At 49.2% G+C, this 18,378-nt stretch overlaps 1 protein-coding gene across 1 annotated transcript in view; it reads right to left on the bottom strand.

The window, feature by feature from the left end:
* Positions 1-11,964: 11,964 nt before the first annotated feature.
* Tspan14 (tetraspanin 14) overlaps positions 11,965-18,378 on the bottom strand; it is a 56,783-nt gene continuing 50,369 nt past the window's right edge. Inside the window, exons 7-9 of the mRNA XM_050140616.1 lie at positions 17,181-17,225; positions 14,905-15,024; positions 11,965-13,593 (exon numbers count right to left, since the gene is read on the bottom strand). Of these exons, the coding sequence (XP_049996573.1) occupies positions 13,522-13,593; positions 14,905-15,024; positions 17,181-17,225 (237 nt within the window). The 3' untranslated portion in view covers positions 11,965-13,521. The remainder of the gene's footprint in view (positions 13,594-14,904; positions 15,025-17,180; positions 17,226-18,378) is intronic.

The following is an 18,378-nucleotide window of genomic DNA, read 5'->3' as shown; positions in this document are numbered from 1 at the left end:
GCGGGGGTGGGGTGGGGGGTGGGGAGGTAGCTTTGCCTACTAATTCCATGCTTGAGCCCATGTCAAACAGAGACCTCTGGACCGGTCAGAAGCTTCTGCAATGCCCAACTCCACACTGCATCGGCTTCACTGTGGATGGCCTTTCTCCTCCTGTGAGGAGGGCACCTGGAAGACTCAGACACTACTTTTTAAAGTGCCTCGTGGAGGGAAAAACAAAAGAAAACAGAAACAAACAAAAAACTTCCCTCCTGTCTGTTTTGGCTCCAAGGTAGAGAACAAAATGGAATCAGTGGAGGCAATAGAAGGGTTATCATCAGGGTTCAAGACCATAAAGCTGACATCACGTCTGCTTTCCCTGGAGCAAACTCTTAAGCTCTGCTTACAGACAGGCCTCTCCAGGGGGCCGTTGGGGAGGTGTTGTTGTTGAGGTCGAGATCTTTGTGGTCACGTCCTTATTACCACAAGCAAAATTGCCTTTGTGCCTTACTAGGAGCGTCCTGGCATCTGCTTTGAGGGAGCCACCTCTGATTGGCTCAGAGAAAAGTAGGAGTTGCAGAGACCAGAGGCTCCCCCACTAAACTTGCTTACAGAGCTACTCCCTGGGGCCCTTTACAGGAAAAGTCAGGGGAGGTACTGCACGGGCTAGAGCTATCCAGCCGGTGGCTGCACCAGCTTCCCAATCAGAGTTCAAACCGGACATCTTGTTGGTAGTGCAAAGTTGCAACCCTGTCAGGGAAAACAGGCAGGTGAGTAGAATTTGGCACTATGAGCCGGTCGGATTGGTGGCCTTTGTGTCTCCCCTTCCTTGAGTTTTGAAGGTAGTAGATCTCGCAACCGAGAGTGATGGGAGGGACTAGGGAAGGAAGGAAGTAGGGCAAAGCAGATTCTTACCAGCTAAGCCCACAGGGTCCAAAAGGCACCCTCCTCTCAGGTAAGTCCCCGAGTCGCTGTGTGACTCTGAGCTGAAACCTCTGCGCGTAGGAACTCCTGTCAGGACATACCCTTGTTCCTCACCACAGCTATTCCTGACTGACCCCACTGGGGGGGCCCACCCCCAAACCCTCCCCCTCCACACACAACACCCCAGCCCCACAGACCCGTGGCCGGAAGCTGTCTTCCCCAGCCTACCCCTAACTCTGATGTGGTTATTTTTGTCTTTCTCCGTGAGTGCGTTGGTTAGTTTTTGGTCAACGTTACACAAGCTAGAGTCACCTGGAAAGAGGAAACCCCACGAGAGGAGCTGCCTCCAGCAGACAAGGCTGTGGTGGGCACGTCCTCTGTAGGTACATTTTCTTGAGTGCTGATTGCTGTGGCAGGGATTGGGGGGCACTGTGCCATTTCTAGGCAGGTGGCCCTGATCTGTATAAGAGAAAAGTAGTTGAGCGAGCAGGAGGAAGCAAGCCAGCAAGCAGCCTTCCTGGCGGATCTCTGCTTCATTCCCCGCATTGGCTTCCCTTGGCGAGTATAAGACGAAATAAACCTTTTTCTGCCCTCAAGTTGGTTTTGGTCAGCGTTTTACCGCAGCAATCGAAAGCAAACTAGGACACTGGTGAACTGAAGGCCGAAAGGGCACAAAAGCATCCAGCCTGTTTCTGCGCCCCCAGATTCCTACCAACGGCAGCAGAGCACACTGTTAAGAGAAGCGGAATGGGCCGGCTGTCTTGAAGGTCTAGGGTTCCAGTCCTTTGAAAGTGTTGGGGACTCCAAGAGTCGAAGACTAGAAGGAATGACCGCAGCTAGAGCTACAGGGGCTCTCTCTGCGGGGGAGGGGTGCTTCCTGGCAATCCTAGGTCAGTGGGGCAGGAGGTCAACTGACACCAAATCCATGGACCTGACCCAGCCGCTGGGTCAGGTTTCTGGGACACTAAGGGGTCAGTTCCGCCACACTGGGTGCTACCTGCACCCGCATTCACCTGTCCAGCAGGTAGGGTCCAACCTGGCACGTCCCCTGTCTGTCACACTGGACCACAGTCCAGGCTTGGATCCTGTGGTAAGGGTGCAGGAGCATCTCCCGACAGGTTGCGATTTGGTTTTATTTTTCAGTAGCCAAGTGGTGCATTTCCTGTTGCACACTGACACAGTTCCTTGTGGAGCAAGTCGGTTGTGCAAGTTTCTGGAAACCACCTGGATGTCACGCAACTGGGGAACATTATTGCTGTCACAAAGAACGATGACATCAGCTGTCTGGCAGAGGGGAAACATCCAGGGCAAATAAAGTGAAAAGGCAAAAGCGTGGGATACTGTCCACAGTCTGGTTCATTTTAAAAATGTGCCTGGACTCTTGGGAAGTGGATCACACTGAAGAGTTAATACCTAATTGTTTAGCCCAGCTACTTGGTTTCTTCTTAGACAGTAGGGGTTGTTATAAGTGAGATAGTTTTTGTATAACTCATGACTAAAATCAAATGTCTTTCAAAATTCCTAAAATGTGCTCCACAAACACTACCCCTGGACATCAGCCCCCATGAGGCTTACTACTAGAATGAGCCCCAAAGGTCTAAATGCAAGTCCTCCCAGGTCCCTTAATAGCCATATCTGCACTAATGGCCCCTCCCACCAGTCTCAGCATCAGTGGCTTTAGCCTGCTGGCCTGGACCAATCACTGTCTTGATGGCTCAGGGAACACACCAATTCCTAGGGCTTCAACATTGGTTTATCTGTCTGCCTAGGATCCACTTGGCTGCTCACCTAATCCCCGTCTTGGTTCATACAGATCCTCTTGACTTCAGAATTTGGGTCTAAGGATATGGTGCTTTGGAAAAGAGGTTTTCGTTTTGTTTTCACAAAAGATGAGAACCTGTGGATTGCCTCTTGCCTCTAGGCGAATATGGTTTTACTATCTAAGCGCTCCTGAAAGATCACCATGAACAGCCTCTTATTGGTTAACTCTCACATCTTGATTTAACCCATTTCTATTAATCTGGATATCACCATGAGGTCGTGGCTTACTGGGAAAGATTCAGCATGTCTGATCTGGTGGCTCTGCTCTCTTTCTCCCAGAATTCAGTTCTGTCTTCTCCGCCTACCTAAGTTCTGCCCTATCAACTAGGCCAAGGCAGTTTCTTTATTCATTATCCAATGAAAACAACACACAAATAGAAGGAACTCCTACACCACGGGGAGATGGAATAGTCAATGAAGTGTTTGCCTTGTAAGCATGAGGACCTGAGATCCAAAATTCACATTATTAAAAGTAACAATTTAAAAAGGAGGTATGATACACTTGTAATTCTGGTTTTTGGCAGAGACAAGCAGATCCCTGAGGTTTACTGACCAGTCTAGCTTTCTTGCCAAGTTCCAGGCCAGTGGAACACTAGATCTCAAAACCAAGGTCTGTGTTGGGACTGGGGGTGATGGCTTAGTGGGTAAAGGCAGTTGTCCATTTGTCCCCAGTCCTTACTTCTGAGTTCAACCCCAGAGCCCATATGGTGGAAGGAGAGCCAACTCCAAAAAGTCACCCTTTGAAGCCATACACACTTTGTAGTGTGAACCCCCCCCCCCCACACACACACCAGAGGAAAAGAGAGAGATTCCAGCATCAAAGCTCAGAGTTGTAGCCGACCAGACTTGCATGCAGCTACATAGCCCACAGGTCCAGGGAGTCCTCTCTCATGACTCAGTTTCCAAAAACAGTCAAGTCATTTCTCTTCTCATTAACTGGTGACAGAGAGCGAGGGTAATTCAGGCACACACAGTGACTTCGAGAGCTCAGTTCCTCTGATTCTCCATGGAGGGCCTGCCTCTTTGATATGCTGAATCAAAATCACCATGGACTGAGGTGACCAATTCTCTCTGCCAAGCAAGACCAACACAGTCCTCCAAAGTCTGTGTGCTAGATGTGATTCCAGTCCGGGTTCATCTACAAAGATTAGGGAAAGTTGGCTGTCTTGTTTTGTTGTTGCTGTTTTGCTGGTTGCTAACTGTGGCTGATGGCCTTCAGCCTTTCTTGCAGGACAAAGGTCTGTGTTCACTAGGGGGAGAGTCTGGCCCATTGCAGAGACAGAGATTCCAACTGATCACCTTAGCAACATCAAGACCCTCACTGGCTTCCCAGATTACTACTCCCCATTATTCTTCCCTACATTGGAAGCCTGTAAACCATTTTTTTGTTGTTGTTGTTTAATCAGGAGTTTGCCCTTTTCCAAGGGACACCAGAGACACCATGAAAGAATCATTCATTCTAGAGAAGGCACATCACCTGCTCCTAGGTGATCTCTGTGCCTGCACCCAGCTCATGGGATAGGAAACCCTGGGTCCTCAATGTAGAGGCATTACTGAGTTGGCTGTCATCTTTCTACCCGATGCCTGACAGACATGGCCACCACTGCGTCCATGCTCCATAAACCGCTCCTGCCGCCCCAATCCTGCTCATCAGAAATCACTAGTCCCTCCCATCTTCCCCCAGCTGAGGCGGTTTAGCAGCAGCCCTAATTAGCCAGCAGGCTGCCCTAGAGACAGCCTTTCATAGGGCTCTTCCTGGTCTCTAACACTCAGTGAAGACCAAGCCGTATTCTGTTTTTCCTATGGCTCTTTCCGGTATAGAAGAGTAACAGGCACAATTCAGGCCCCACCACCAGACCCAGGTCACCCTGGCCAGAAGTGAAAAGTTCTGCCCTTGCCTTGGAGTATCTGGGAATTCCAGTCAGCCTAACCTTCCTGTTCAGGTTAGGAAGCCACAATCTAGGTCCTGCTGGATACAGCAACCAGGAACGAGCTACCAGTGTCCTCAACCTACCTGACCTTCTTTTTCCTTTTAAAAATCATCTCATGTTTATATTTGAGGACACAGAAGTGAATGGTGGATCCACTACTAAACCCTAGGTCTCCCGGAGTCATGATTTGACACCACCTATGCCCTCCCACCTCATCCCATTCCCAGCTCTGTTTCCCAGCTGTGTAGTCTTTCCAGGCCCCCAGAGCTGCCACTGAGTTCAGTACCCCTCAGTCATATCTGCAGCCAGTGAACCATCTGTCCCAACCTGGCCCGGACCGGTTGTGAGGAGGCTACTTGTGGCCTCCAGGCTGGGTCAGAGGCTACATGAGATAGACAAGCCCCAACAGCTTGGATCTCCAGTTCCTCATAAAGGGACTTGGGGAATCTTCTTCAATTCCTTGAACCATAGGAGTTGAACACAGACCACCTGCATCCAATTTTTGCCTCTCGCCCTTCCTTTTCTGCTCACAGTCAGACTTCTTCCACCCCTGAAGCCGACTCTGAGTTCTAAGTGGTGGAACATGAGCCTAGTCCTTTCTGACCCCCACTGCTTCTAACCAGCAACAAGGAGATGTAGGAGGTGGAGCCACAAAAGAGGAACCTGAGTCCTTGGGAGCCAGTGGAACATGGCATTTACAAGCTGATCCTCGAGAAGCCACTAGGACCTGTAAAAACAGCAGGGAATATACACAACCCTTTTTCAAATCCATTCTGATTTGGGGAAGTGTTTGTTTAGTGGCTAATCTTCTGACTCAATTTTTTTTTTGGGGGTGGGGTACAAGGTTTCTCCGTAGCTTTGGTGCCTGTCCTAGAACTAGCTCATGTAGACCAGGCTGGCCTCCAACTCCCAGAGATCCACCTGCCTCTGCCTCCCGAGGGCTAGGATTAAAGGCGCACCACTACTGCCCGGCCTGACTCAAATCTTATATGAGTTTCCAAACTTCCCAAACTTTCTGTCACCTGAGACCTGAGCTCCACGGGAGTATCTGACTCCATAAACCTGGGGGACCGCTAAGTCTGTAATTTTCAAGTGACTGGCATGGGGGACCACACTGAGAGAACCATCTTGGAATTCCAGCACTTCCTCCCTTTTTGCCAAGGACAAGGTACTCACTTTCTGACCTTTATTAACTCTATGCTGTGTCAACGTGGCCCTCCAATACCTGCTGAGGCCCTTTGATCACTGATGGTAACCTGAGAGTCATTGTCACCAATAGGGAGAGAGGAAATGCCGGCTGTAAAACCATTTATGACTTTCCAGCTTCATGACATCTGCAAGTTCCATAATCTAAAGCTGCTACCTCTTATATAAAATGGAGGGTCTCGTGTCAGTGTCCTCTTCCACCTGCTCCCTCAAAACTCAAGAACAATCCCGGAAGAGGGCAAGGGGTAAAAAGGCTGTGAGATCCAAAGGTCAGGAAAGATCAGAGTGGCAAACTGCCCTCTGAATATGACTGGACCACTGTACTCATGAACTCAAAGCATCTGGACATGACCTACACAAGATCAAGCCAGTCAACACTCTAGCATGGTGGGAGGGGTGCATAGCACCACCCCTTACCGAAGCGCTACTGACAGCTAATGGCTTCTTCCCTCCAGGGTCAGCTTTCTTGGAGGGGTTCATTCCTGCTATGTTGCCCACTCTCCATTGCGGGGGCCCCACATTCATGAGAATTATGAGCAGCACAAACTGGACTTGGTGGGTTTAAAAGAAGTGGGGGAAGATCCAGGAGGAGTTAGGAGGAAGAGTGGGGTGGATATGATCAAAACACATTGTAGGAGATCATCAAAGAATAAAGATGTATTTTAAAATATCTGTCTTTGCTGGCTGTAAGAATTACATTGAAGGAAAGGAAGAGGATTCACCAGTCAGGGGCTGGGAACCCCCACATCACAGATTCTTAGACTATTCACTACAGGTCCTACTCTATTCTACCAAAGTCTTTATGTGTCCACAGTGGCCAGAAACTTTTGTCATCTACAGAGAAATGAGGTAAACACACCTCAAAATGCAGCTTTGTTCAAAAATCAATTGCAACATGGATAGTGCAAAGAATCCTGAAGAATTGTCAGGAAGAGGTGCAGAAGGGCCAGGCAGAGGATGTTCGAGTGTCCTGCTGGGTATCAGAGAGAAGCGTTCCCATCTCTGGAGAAAACTTTCAGAGTAGGCAGCTGGAGAGCCCTAGTTCTCAAGACCACCATAGTTCTCCAGCAGAACCACTTCTCAGCGTCAACGTGATATAAACCTGATTCCTGGATTTGGCCACTGGTAGACAGAGGGTTGCCTTTGGGGTTGGGGAGGGTGAGTTCAGCAGCGAGGCATGCAGAAAGCGAGGTGTCTGCAGACATCCAGGCCACTGAGTGTCACTCATGGCCTGAACCATCCATATACACAGGACCACTGGCACCCGAACACCTTCCGTGGTCGTTGGCCTTTACCTGGGATGGCTAGGGATACCAAGCACCTTTCACCATGAATCAACAGCTCCTTTGGATAACCTGCCTGGGGTCCTATTTGAAAGTCAGCTCTGCAAGATTAGTTAGACGTTTGGAACAAGCAAAATATCCTGGCTGTTACCAATAAAAACCTATGTCATTTAGGACACAATCCAACAGCTTTCCGAGTCTCCAGACTTTCATTATCTTCGAGGTATTTTACAACTATGCTGTAGTTACTGCAAACTTATTCTTTTTTTTTTTTTTTTTTTTTTTTTGGTTCTTCGAGGCAGGGTTTCTCTGTGGCTTTGGAGCCTGTCCTGGCATTAGCTCTGTAGACCAGGCTGGTCTCGAACCCACAGAGATCCACCTGCCTCTGCCTCCCGAGTGCTGGGATTAAAGGCGTGCACCACCATCGCCCGGCCTTGCAGACTTATTCTTGCAGATAGATGTGCATCTAATACATCCAGACGGGACTCAGCAGATACCTTTTCTACTGAAGAACCGTTTCGGTATTGTTTTACTCCATAATGACTGATGTTTCATTGTGATCCTCCTTTGAATTGGTTGTTAAGCTTTCCACCTCCCTCAGTTAATGATCTGAAACTTAAACCAATCTTCACATGTGCTTATCTACATGTATGAATCCTTTAAAAATACTGTCCTTGGCATGAGGACCACTGACTATTGGAGGTGAAAAGATTCATCTGAGTCCATGAAATATAAAACCCTACCAGCTGTCAATCCCATGCTTGGACAGGTGTCCATGCCTCTTTCTACATCTTCAGGGACGGGGTACTCAGTCCCTCAAAGAGGCTACTGCAACACGTTCTATATGGCCCATGGCTGTGCTAACTTTACATAAGGAACACAATCTAAATGCGGATAACATCACATTGATTCATCCTGCTGAGAGGTGACGACTGTTTAGGACAAAGGGAATCTATAAACATATAATCCAGACTTTTTTGTAAAAGCACAAGGCTGAAGGGGCTGGGCATGGAGGATGAGGATGCAGGCCCAGCAGTGAGGCTGTGGAGAAGACTTCACACTCCCATTGCTTCTAGACAAACACAATCACAAGTGGCACATGTGACCTGACTTTTCCTGGCTCTTTGGAAGTTTTCCCCTATACGTTCACACCAGTTTTTCTTCGCACCCAGGAAAGTGCACAGCAACCCACTCCCTGGTTTGACAGTGAGAGTCTGGTTATTCATGGAAGCTGGGATGAACACGCTTTCCCTCTGGAGTTGAGGAGTGTGCCGTCTCTTCCTCGGAACCCAGCAATTCCCAGGGCCTGTCCTCCCTATCAGGACGGGGATCAGATGGGGTCTCCCAAGCTTGCAAACATGATGACCTGGCATTCAAAACACATCAGCTAGCACTAGGCTCCACAACTACACCTACATTCCAGCTCTTTCCACTGCGCGCCCTAAGCCCCTGGAGAGTGGGAGTGCTGGGGTTCCCAAGAGGAGACCCCAAGCTCCTGACCTCCAGAGGGAATGTCCTTGCCACCTTCTCACCCTGGGTCCCAAAGCACTGCTAATAAGGTTCTGGGGACCCAGGGAAAACTCCTTTACTTGGGTGGCTTTCTGGCAGGATCCATACTCCTGTAGGAACCAGTGCGCCCCCCCCCCACTATCCTTACAGCACAGAAAGCAAAGGGACCTTGAGCTCCAGAGCCCTGCTGAAGTTCCCAGCAAACCTCAAAGACTCGTTCCTAGAGTGACTGACATGTGACTGGTTCCTTTCAGCTTACCACAGAACTCAAGCTGTAGGACACTCCTCATGGCTCAGCTGGTGGAAATGTAGCTCCAGAGAAACATGCAAGGTTAAATGTTAAAAGCCTTCACCTACCTCAACTCATTTAACCCTTGAAGTTCCACAAGGGATGGAGCTACCATTCCTATGTTACAACAGAAAGAATGCGGCATGGCAGCTGGAGACATTCACCCACAAACCGGCAGTAAGTAGTGACCTGACTGGGCAGTCAGCCCCTAGAACTTTCTAACACGTGCACACCTGAAGCCCCTTAAAAATATTTTCTATCCTATTAAGTTATTTGAATAACAAGTACTGCAGTCCCCCGCCTTGGTGAATGATGTGTGAGTATCTAGGTACACGACACACGCCTATGCATGACAGCAGATGTGGGTGGGTAAGGCACATCCCATATATGGAGGTCAGAGGACAAGCCCTGGTGTTGGCCCTTGACTCCCCTCTTCAGACAGGGGTTCTCTGTTGTTCTACTGATTAGGCCAGACGAACTGACTCACAGCTTCCTGTGAATTTGCCTGTCTGTACCACATATGTCCTGGCAGGGGCTGTGGAGTTACAGACATTTGTGCAAACACAGGTTCTCCAGGCTTACAAAAAAAGCCCCTCTGCTCCCAGTAGCATCTCCCCAGCCATTCTGCAATTTTTTTTTTGTTTTGTTTTAATGAACACTTTAAGAGCAAAACATACCCACAGGAGGATGAGGGGAAGTGAGTGGCATTCCCACTGCTCACGCCCCAACTGAGAGTTATTTCCTAACATGTGGTTGAAGCCCCGTGAGCAGTCACGGGGAGAGGAGGACAGTCCCTCCTTGACTCCACAACCATGAAGCCCCATCATGGAGACTAGAGGCTGTCTTGAGGGAAGCAGGCCCTGCCTCAGCCTCCAACAATGGAGACCCTGTGGCAGACAGAGAAAAGGAAACCAGATCCCGCTGACATCACTGAGTCCCTTGGATCACGCCAACCCTGGAACTCACTCCACCTCTGGACTTTCCAGTTTCAGGAGCCAAAACCCTCCGCTCATTGTTCAGGTTGCTTTAGCGGGGTTTCCTGTTACCTGGGACTGCAAACATAATCCCCTGAAGACCAACGTCCACTCACTTGTGGCATATCATACCGTGGATAGCTTGACCGAATGAAGGCACCACAGATCAATACCCTAAGTAAAAGGAACCATAGAAAGCTGCAAAGAAATGATCCCCGTTTGGACAATGATCCAGAACATTTTCTGGAAGGATCCTTAGGAGTGGGTGTCTTCAGGCAATAGAAAACATGCCTCTCACTTCACACTCTAGACAGCTTTTACTTATGATTTAAAAAAATGAAATTTAAAAGTCTGAGGTGACAAAAATGATGGTCTAAGGTGATAATTTAGTTTGGTAGTCATTAAGCTATGTTTCTGAAGCCCCTGCTGGGATGTGAGGTACAGAATACAGAAGAAAGCCAAGTGAAGGAGTTTTTGTCTCCGAGCTCTGCAGGAAGTGCTTGTATCCTGCCACTCCAAAGAAAGCACCCCCACTGTTGGTAAGGGTCCCCAAAACTCAGACAGCATCCACTTAAGGGCATTCTTTAACCCTTTCTCCTCCCCCCCCCCACAGTCACACCTTAGCCCCAGGGCTTTTTGTCGCTTTTTTAAGATTTATTTTATATATATGAGCAGCTTGTCTGCTTGTATGTATGTGCATCACATGTGTGCCTGGTGTCCATAGACAGCATAAGAGGGTGCTGGATCCCTTGGAACTGGCGTCACAGGTGGTTGTGAGCTACCATGTGGGTACTGGGAACCAAACCTGGGTCCTCTAGAAGAGCAACAAATGCTCTTAATTGCTACATCATCTTTCCTGTCCCTAGCGCCACTTTTATAATGCTCATTTCACCTTTTCCAGAGGATCCTTGGAGACACCAAAAGTGACTGACTAAAGGGACAGTCCTTTCATGAGGATGAAGGGCAACTCCTGCACACTAAATAAGCTCAGCTCAGAAGGCTGGACAGCATCCTTCTGACTTAACACAAGCATCTCAACTAAGATCATGATGGGAGGTAGGGTACCCCACAGTTCAAGGCTGACAATGTGGTACCCATGATCCTCAAGGACACAGAAAAATGTAACGCTGGGTATAGTCGTCTATTATTTGTATTTTAATAATGTTTCCTGAAGACCAGAGGCAAAGCTAAAGGCACTGGAGGTCAGGCAATGGTGACACACACCTTTCATCCCAGCAGCATTGTGGAGACAGAAACAGATGGATCTCTGAGTTCAAGGCAACCCTTGGCTACACAAGATCAATGCAGAAACAAACCCATGTGGTGGTGCTCCCACCTTTAATCCCAGCACTAAAGGGAATCTAAAATGAGAGGAGGGAGAGGCTTAGTCTGTTTGGTTTGCAGTCACCCAGCCTTGGTAGAGGAAGACTTCTCTAGTGGCTTGGCTGCTTTGCTTTTCTGGACCCCAGTTTCTGTCTCTGGGTTTTTATTATTTGTGCTGCAGTTGGGACAAAGGCCCACCCATGGGCATACACGTTCTCTACCCCTCACTTGTCAGTGGAGGAATTTCAAACAGTTCTTTCACCTCTGAAGCTATGGGGCCAGAAAGCTACCAAGTGGCTCCCCATGCCGAGGCTGCGTATTCCTCCCTCTGCTTAGGAGCCTTCCAAGGACAGCAGCCCACATGCTGCCTCGGGACCCTCCAAAGTGTCTCTCTTTGGAAAAGAGAACATCTGATTCTGCACTGTCTAGAACAGAAAACCATCCAAAAGCTCACACAGTAGTGTCCTTTCCGGAACCATGCGCACTCTTGTCCGGATGGACCATATTACCAGGGTTAGATTTGAGATAACTGAGAATAACGCCTCTTGGAGTTCTGGAAAGGAAGTTTTTACAGTTCATGCTTTAGCTGAGGGTGGCAAAGCATCAGCCACGCAGTTTCAACTGTCAGGTGCACGTGAAGGATATGGCACTCTGTCAGGATGTACCGTAACTACTGTCACACCCGACGCCTCAGGTCAGCTCAGTGGCTCAATTTATAACCAAAATGCTTGAAGTTTTTTTTTTTAATAGTGATTCCAAACAAAAAATGACCCAAACAACAGCATTAATATAAAGATATATTCCATAAAAGAGTTTGGCAGGTCAAAGAGAAGCATCACACTTCTAAAAACACAAGCATTCTTCTTCCTCTAGTCTATAGAGAATTATTTAAAAAACTATAACGTCATCATCATCATGAACACACACCCACCAGTATCACCAGTATACACCACACTAGAATGTACACCTCGGCAAGTAACTGAAGGTAGGCACTCAACCCCTGAACGGTGAGGACAGTGAGCTACAGAGAAGCATTAAAGAGGAGCCCAGCCCAAGGGGGACAGACACCCGGCGTGCCTCAGGAGTACCCAGTACTTAAGACACACGTCATTTTCAAGAGCAGCCCAGAACAGGACTGACAGTGAACACAATGGCAGAAGAATGGCATCTGGGTGGAGGAGTCATCACAGGAGTTAGAAATAAGATGCGCTGAGCTTCTGTACAGCACCTGGTGTCTGCGGTTCGCAAGGGCCTGGCTGCAGAGTGTTGCCCTACAGGGACAACACACTTTGGGCCGCTAGCTGTATGTGGTCGTGAGAGGAACCTGGTTTCCAGCTAACAATCAGGAACGTGGGATCCCCAGAGGGCAGCGGGGAGAAAGGTCAATCAGGATTCAAGTCCTGGTGGCAGTTTCAGTAGCACCGAGACCAGAAGACAGCGAAGCCAAGCAAGGGTGCATGGAGGGAGTGTGGACTGGGGGGGTGGGCATGTCACAGCTGGGTCTTGAGACACTTAGGGAACGGAGAAGGACAGCTTGGCAACAGACACTGGGTAAGGCTGCTGAGAAAAGAATGCTGGAGAGAAGAGGCAATGAAGACATGGTGGCGGAACACTCTTACCCCTATAAATAACTATTTACATGTTTTAAGAACAGGAGAGCTGGCTCTCAGCAGGGCTTAATGCTATGGAGACACGAGGCTGTTCTACCCTGGGAGAGCAGTGTAGGCTTGGAAGGCAGTGGCAAGGTGCTTCCCTGGGACTGCTTTGGCTGGCTCAGGCGTACTTCACTTGGACATGGCTGAGGATCCTGCAAATCCGTGGCATGTTGACACCACCATGAACCCTGTTGGCACTCGGGAACCCACTGGACCACTTATCCTCCCCGCTCCATGATTCTTGATCCAATGGAGCCAGAAGTTGTCCTCAACCTGCTGGTCCAACACAAATGCTACACCCACAGAAGATAATAGTAGAGCATTTACCTAAGCCTTACTGAGTAGGTAGGGCCTGTAGATGCTCTTGGGCTCCAAGCGGGCCATCAAGCCCCCCTTGCAGCCATCGGAGTCATCAGTCCTCAGAGTTACTACTCCAAATGAAGCCCACATTCTCTGTCTCTGGGCATGTCTCTGCCATGTCAAGCGTGGGCAGAGGAGAAGGGGCCATCGTCTTCAGCACCAGCAAGAAGAAACAGAGAGGTCACATCACACTGTTGCTGAAGACAGGGATCTGACTGTGGGTGGCTTCACCTCCACATGTGGCTCAGCTCCACTTGCTGCCTCTGCTTCTCAGAAGTGATGGCCTGCCTTTACTGCCTCGATGTCTGAGATCAGGGTCCTCGCCAGGAAGATGCCGAAGATCTGAAACCAAAGCCAAAGGTCAGCGGTGAAAAACAAGGGCAGGGAGCAGAGGAGCTAGTGAGGACTGTCTGCGTGGACTCCCTCACCTACCCTACCTACCAGTCAAAGCGCAAAGTGAGAACAGAGCTTGACGTGGCCCAGGGTAGGCTACTGCATCCTTCAAGCATGGAAGAAATCAGAGCAGGAGCCACAGGCCAGAACAGATACTCAGACTGCCTCCAGGGAGTGAACACGCCACACACCATAGGCAGGACTCACTTATTTGAGTGCTAGGTCAAACTGAAAAATAACACCAACTGTTCAGAACCAGCTACCCTGTAGGCCTCATTCCCACGAGAACAGTCTCACAGCCATGCCCTGATGTCTGCAGGCAGGAATGTAGGGAGGAGAGGAGGAGGAGGGGGAGGTTCTTCTACCTAAACAAACACACACTTGGGAGATGTGCTTGCTTTCTCCCCCTTCTAAGTTCTACGCTTCATAATTGAAGACCGTCTCTGAAGTTATTTTTCTACCCACTTCACAACCTTTTTCTTTCCTTTTCCACAAGCTTCTCTCTAGCCTTCTTCTGTAGTCCCTCAACGACACAGGGAAGAATAAAGAAGTGTTGTGTGGCTGCAGCCAGGTCCACTCCAGTCACCTCTTCTAGGCAGAACCACCTGACACATAAACAGAGCCTCCACTGCCACAGAAGCTGCTTGAAGGCTGCCAGTGCCTCTTACTCACGGGCCTAGTAAAACTGAGTTTCCCCAAAAGAACTGGGTTCTTGACTTTTTCTAGATTTTCCCATGGGCACCAGCCACCTCATTCACCACGGGGCTACCCATGTCTGTTCACATGAGGTATTTGAACAGGCAGAGCTTTAAGCCACAAAAGGCAGTGGGACATAGGGGCCTCTGTGGTGAGAGGAAGACTCCAGGAAGCCCAGCCAGGTGTAGGACAAAATAGTTCTGGGATGATTGCCCCAACTAGAAGGAAGAGTCACCTCCCTCACTAGAGCCCCTGACACCTCCTTAAATACTGCTATTGCAATCAACCAGAAGGGAAGGATCCCAAAGAGGCGACAGTTACTGGCCATGCACTCCAAGTACCCTGACCACCACACAGGCAATCCATACGAAGCTTACTGGGTCACAGTTGTCTTGTCTGTCCGCCCTAACTAAAGAAGGTCTCCCCTTCAGGTAACAGACTGTGGGGACAGAGGAGCCATAGCCCATCCTGGGTCCACCCTCCAACACACATGTACAGCTGCCACCATGCTATACATATACATGCACATGCAACTAGCCTTGGACACTCTTTCCTGGGCCATACCTGCAGTAGTGAGATGGCAATAAAGACACCAGCCACAATGTAGATGTTCCTGGGGAGCCAGCCTTCCAGAGCTTGGATGCATCCTTTTGTAAAGATGAACTCGTCCCACTTGCTCTTCAACTGCAGAGAAACAGCACAGCGGCCTCAGCCTAAGCACACACAATCCCTGCCTGCCTCCAGAGAGCCTGGCTCTGGATGGGGCAGGGCAGGCACAGCAAGTGGATGATGGTCTTGGGGGGTTGAGAAGACACAAGAGAAATCCTCCATGAGAAACACACTCCAGGTTCAGTCTAGACCTCTCTCAGGGCCAGCTGCTATTCCATCTATCACCGATCTAAACGACAGCTCCCCTCTGGGAACTCAGTCTACATCTCCTTGAGACAACAAGGGCACAACAGCCAGAAGGATGGACCTGGGCTCAAGTCCCGGGCTACCCTTGAAATTTAGCTACCCGCGTCCTGACATTTAGTTAGGAAATATAAGTTACAGATGAGGAAGGGGGATCCCAAGCTTTCTCAGTTAAAGAAGTTGACAGAAGAAAGGTCAGGGGCTCTTTAGATTGTGTCTCCCACTGGTAAGTTTGGCTCTGGGAGACAGAGCCAGCCAGGCCCCCATCTACCAATCCTCCTGAAAAAGCAATGTGTGGAGATCCTGTAACAGCACACACTTGGCTCGTACTACCTCATAAGTGGCAATCAGCCCCTGTTTCCTCCCCGTCAACTCCCTCCATGTCAACATGGATGAAACATCAACTCATGCCAGGGGCACTATGGGATACAGTGTGCCATACTTGCCCCCCCCCCCCCAACCTCAGATTGTGACTGTATTTGAAAACGGGTCTTTGCAGGTGGCCTAGGCCGTCAGGATGAAGTCTGATCCACTGACTGCTGTCCGTATATGGGACGTATATAGAGGCAGACTATGTGAAGAGGAGGAAGAATGTGAAAACCCAGAAGATAGGCCTGGGAACAGCTCCTTCCCATGCAGCCCCAAAAGTCGACCCAGCTGACTGCTTCATCTTGGACTTTTAGGCTACAGAGTCGTGACACAATAAATGTCTGTCTGTCACTGAGCTCCCTGTCTTCACATAGAGATGAGATCCTTAACATGAAAGCTAGGCTCCATTACAGATGCCTCTCTCTGGCTGTGCCCTTTTGGGATGCCAAACCAAAGCAGCACAGTGGCCTAAAGCAACAGAAGTTCCTTCCTCCACACTGCAGAGGCTGCAGCCTAACACCAAGGTAACAGCAGACTCGGAGTCTGGGGCTGCGTTCCAGTTAAAGTGTCTTCTCGCTGAATTCCCACATGCCAGAAGAGGTGAAAGGCTCTTGGGATTTTTTTTTTTTCAGATTTATTTATGTGTGTAAGCATTCTGGCTGCATTTATGTCTTCATACCCTGTGTATACAGTGACTGCAGAAGACAGAAGGCAGCATCCATCCTCTGAAACTGGAGTTACAGATGGTTGTGAGCCACTACATATGTGCTAGGAACCAAACCCTCTGCAAGAACAACAGGGCTCCTTATGTCTAAGCCATCTCTCCAGGCCATACGGGGTCTTTTAGTAAAGTCAGAAATCTCTTTGCTGGGGACTAGGCTTCAGCTTGTGAATTCTGGGAGATAAAACACCCACCTGTTCCTATAAAACTAAGGTTAGCAGATTTCAAAAATGCAGATCAACTGCCCTAGTGTCCAAGAAGATGGATTTCTACATTCCCAGACACCCCCTCTTTCACAACAGCAGCCAACCATATCAACAAAACCTGCCAGAGAACAGACCACAGTAGGGAGGGTATGCCTTTGTGGCTATCTTAACACATCCAAAGCCCTAACTCCATGTGGTCTGAAAGAAGCACTGGGTTTTAGTCCGCCCTAATCCAGGCATCTCCCTCTTGTTCTTGCCTCCATGCAGAAGCTGGAGCAAGTCACACACCCCACAAGCCAGCCTTCTCCTCAATTCCTGTACATAGATAACTCTTACATAGCTTCTGTTTCCAATTCCATACTATTTCTAATGCAGTGAGAGGGTTGGTAAAACAAGAGTTTTTTTAGTCACAGGGCTTTAAGTCGTGTGTGTGTGTGTCTGTGTGTGTGTGTGTGACACACACACACGAGCGATCAGACTCAGCTCATTGCAGGTTTCGATAGGACCCACGTGAGTCTTCCTGTTTCCCCACTCCAGTTTGCACTTTTGCTGAAGCAGGAGGTTAGACCACAGACTGAAACCTAAGCAACAATCCCCCAAAGCCCTTTGAAGCTCCATGTTGATAATATTACCTGAATCCTGACGTCATAGCCACACTGCGTGTTCACAACTTTTTGCTGTAAGAGAAGCAGAAAACTTAAGACACTTTTGTCCTGTCAAAAACCTGGTGGTAGGAGGCGCTAGGAAATCCTAGCCCAACACCAGGAAACACCTACAGATTCCATCACCGCTCACACCCTGCAGCCACTGCCAGCTCCCCTTCCATGCTAGCAGAGGGGTCAGTGAGCTGCTTCTGTGGTGGTTCAGCAGTGAATTTTGTAGAATTGGGGTACAGAACCGGACTTAATCTGCCTCCTCAGCAGGAGTACAGACCTGGACAGCACACAAACAATCCGGCTTGGCTATTCTTTTAGGAAACAAAGGCCACTGGCTTGGAATTTCATACAAATTCTTATAAATTACAAAATATTTTTTTCTTCACCCATGTTTGAGATTAGATGCAGAATATCCCCCAAAGGCTTGGTCCTCAGGGTGCTGCTATTGGGAGGTGGTAGAGTCTTTAGGAGATGGAGCCTGGAAGGAAGCCCTTAGGTCTCTAGGACTGTGTCCTAAGGGGACGGGGGTTCTGTTTGTTCTTTAGCTATGTAGTGGGCGGCCTCCTCTGCTGTGTCCTCCTTGCCATCTCCACCAGGCACCACAGATCTGAGAGCATCAGGACCACCTCCAACACTGCCAGCCACTGTAACTCCTTCTCCTTAAATTCTAGGGATTAAAAGCCGGGCGGTGGTGGTGGTGCACGCCTTTAATCCCAGCACTCGGGAGGCAGAGGCAGGCGGATCTCTGTGAGTTCGAGACCAGCCTGGTCTACAGAGCTAGTGCCAGGACAGGCTCCAAAGCCACAGGGAAACCCTGTCTCGAAAAAAAAAAAATTTAGGGCATCTTGCATAATAAGTATACTCCCTACCACTGAGTCCCACAAACCTTTCCTTGGAGGGCTGGTTATAGTGATGGAAAACTGACTACACCAACCACTGAAAAGCAATGCATCCTTGGCACAGCACAGGTCATACAAAGCAACCAGGCAAATTTCGGCCTTGGGCCATAGTAGGCCACCTTTGGGCCAGGAAGGAGGTGATTATTACACTTGCTACACTCACTACACCGGCACTTGCTGCAACTGCTGGATTTCAAACATTCCTGGACACCTCTGACGCCACTGTGCAACCTCAGCAAACAGGCCTCTCCCACATCCAGGATCCTGCCCAGGTA

The sequence above is a fragment of the Alexandromys fortis genome, unplaced genomic scaffold, assembly GCF_014885135.2.
Source record: "Alexandromys fortis isolate MF-2015 unplaced genomic scaffold, M_Fortis_MF-2015_v1.1 scaffold_46, whole genome shotgun sequence".
Lineage (NCBI taxonomy): Eukaryota > Metazoa > Chordata > Mammalia > Rodentia > Cricetidae > Alexandromys > Alexandromys fortis.
This window is presented reverse-complemented; position numbering and strand designations above follow the sequence as displayed.